The sequence below is a fragment of the Gavialis gangeticus genome, unplaced genomic scaffold (genome assembly GCF_001723915.1).
Source record: "Gavialis gangeticus isolate Ggan-Ray unplaced genomic scaffold, GavGan_comp1, whole genome shotgun sequence".
Classification (NCBI taxonomy): domain Eukaryota; kingdom Metazoa; phylum Chordata; order Crocodylia; family Gavialidae; genus Gavialis; species Gavialis gangeticus.
In genome coordinates this window covers 31,180,239-31,181,500 of record NW_017729030.1, presented here as the reverse complement: position 1 = coordinate 31,181,500, position 1,262 = coordinate 31,180,239, and the positions used below count along the sequence as shown (strand labels likewise).

The 1,262-nt window shown below is 58.8% G+C and overlaps 1 protein-coding gene across 1 annotated transcript in view; it reads right to left on the bottom strand.

Moving 5' to 3' along the window:
* Positions 1-412, bottom strand: part of HSPA4L (heat shock protein family A (Hsp70) member 4 like) — a 45,365-nt gene extending 44,953 nt beyond the window's left edge. Inside the window, exon 1 of the mRNA XM_019522078.1 lies at positions 202-412. Within this exon, the coding sequence (XP_019377623.1) occupies positions 202-308 (107 nt within the window). The 5' untranslated portion in view covers positions 309-412. The remainder of the gene's footprint in view (positions 1-201) is intronic.
* Between the last annotated feature and the right edge of the window lie 850 nt (positions 413-1,262).

Sequence of the window (1,262 nt, the reverse complement as noted above, 5' to 3'; positions counted from 1 at the left end):
TAAGTGCTGCTTGTACCCCCCCCCCAACCCAACCCCACCCCACCCCAAAAACCCTGGCTGGAGACAAAGAGCCGCAGTTCACGCCGGCTCCGCGCCCCAGGCGGACGCTCTGGCGAAAGGCAGCCGAGCCTGGCATCGCCCCCACCCGGGCGCCTCGCGGATGCCGGGGGCCGCGGGCATTTGAGGCGCGGGGACACTCACGGGGTGCAGCGGTCGCTATACTCGTTGGCGACGGTCTCGATGCCGCCGCTGCGCGCCACGGCGATGTAGCAGTTGAGGAAGCCCAGGTCGATACCGACCACGGACATGGCTGCGGGAAGCGCTGCTGCTGGTGGTGGTACTGGTGCCGGCCCGGCTCTACCCGCGCCGCTCCCCCACTGCGGAGCAGCAGGCACCAACCGGCGGTGTCTGCGCACGGCGCATGCGCGGTGGAGCGCCGGGCAGGGAGGCTGCTCGGCCCGGCTCCGGCTTCGGTTCTTTCCGGAGCGGCTCGGCCTGCCTTCGAGAAAGATCTGGAAAGGGGCGGGAGGCGGCTCGGACAGCGACACCCCGCGGCCGCCGCCGTCGCCGCCGCCGCTTCTCCCCGACCGGGGCTCGGCCTGGCTTCTGCCGCCCCTTTCCTGCTGCAACTGGGCCCCCGCGGCTCAGGCGTGTGGGAGCCACGATACTGCCGAGGCATCCCGGCTTGCCCAGTGGGACCTTGACTTTGGACACTTGTACCCTACATTTATACACTTACACACGTACACTTGTACGCATATACCCATACACACATACATTTAAACACACACTTACACATATACACTTATACGCATACATGCTTACACACACACATTTAAACACACTTATACACGTATACTTAAACACATATAGACTTACACGCTTATACACACTTACAAAGCACTGACTTCGGTTTTTGCCAGCAGGTGCTTTTAGTTGCAGGGGGGCAAGCACCGCACACCCCCAGAAGAGGAAGCATGTTGCTTCACCCTGGCTCACCTGATGTCTGTAAAAATTGGGCGCTTTAGTGGAGCTCTTTGGGCACCTTTACCGATAGCTGATTGAATCAGCTTCAGTTAAAAGTGCCCAAAAGCCCTGCTGAAGCGCCTTATCTATACAGATGCTGTGGAGCCGGGTTGAAGTAATACACTATTTTTTCTGGTGAAGTGTGGTTTGTTTGTTTTTTTAATGGCTGCAAGCAGCCACAGACATGTTTACATGTTTGGTTTCTAACATGTAAAACCAAGACAGCCGTGGCTTGT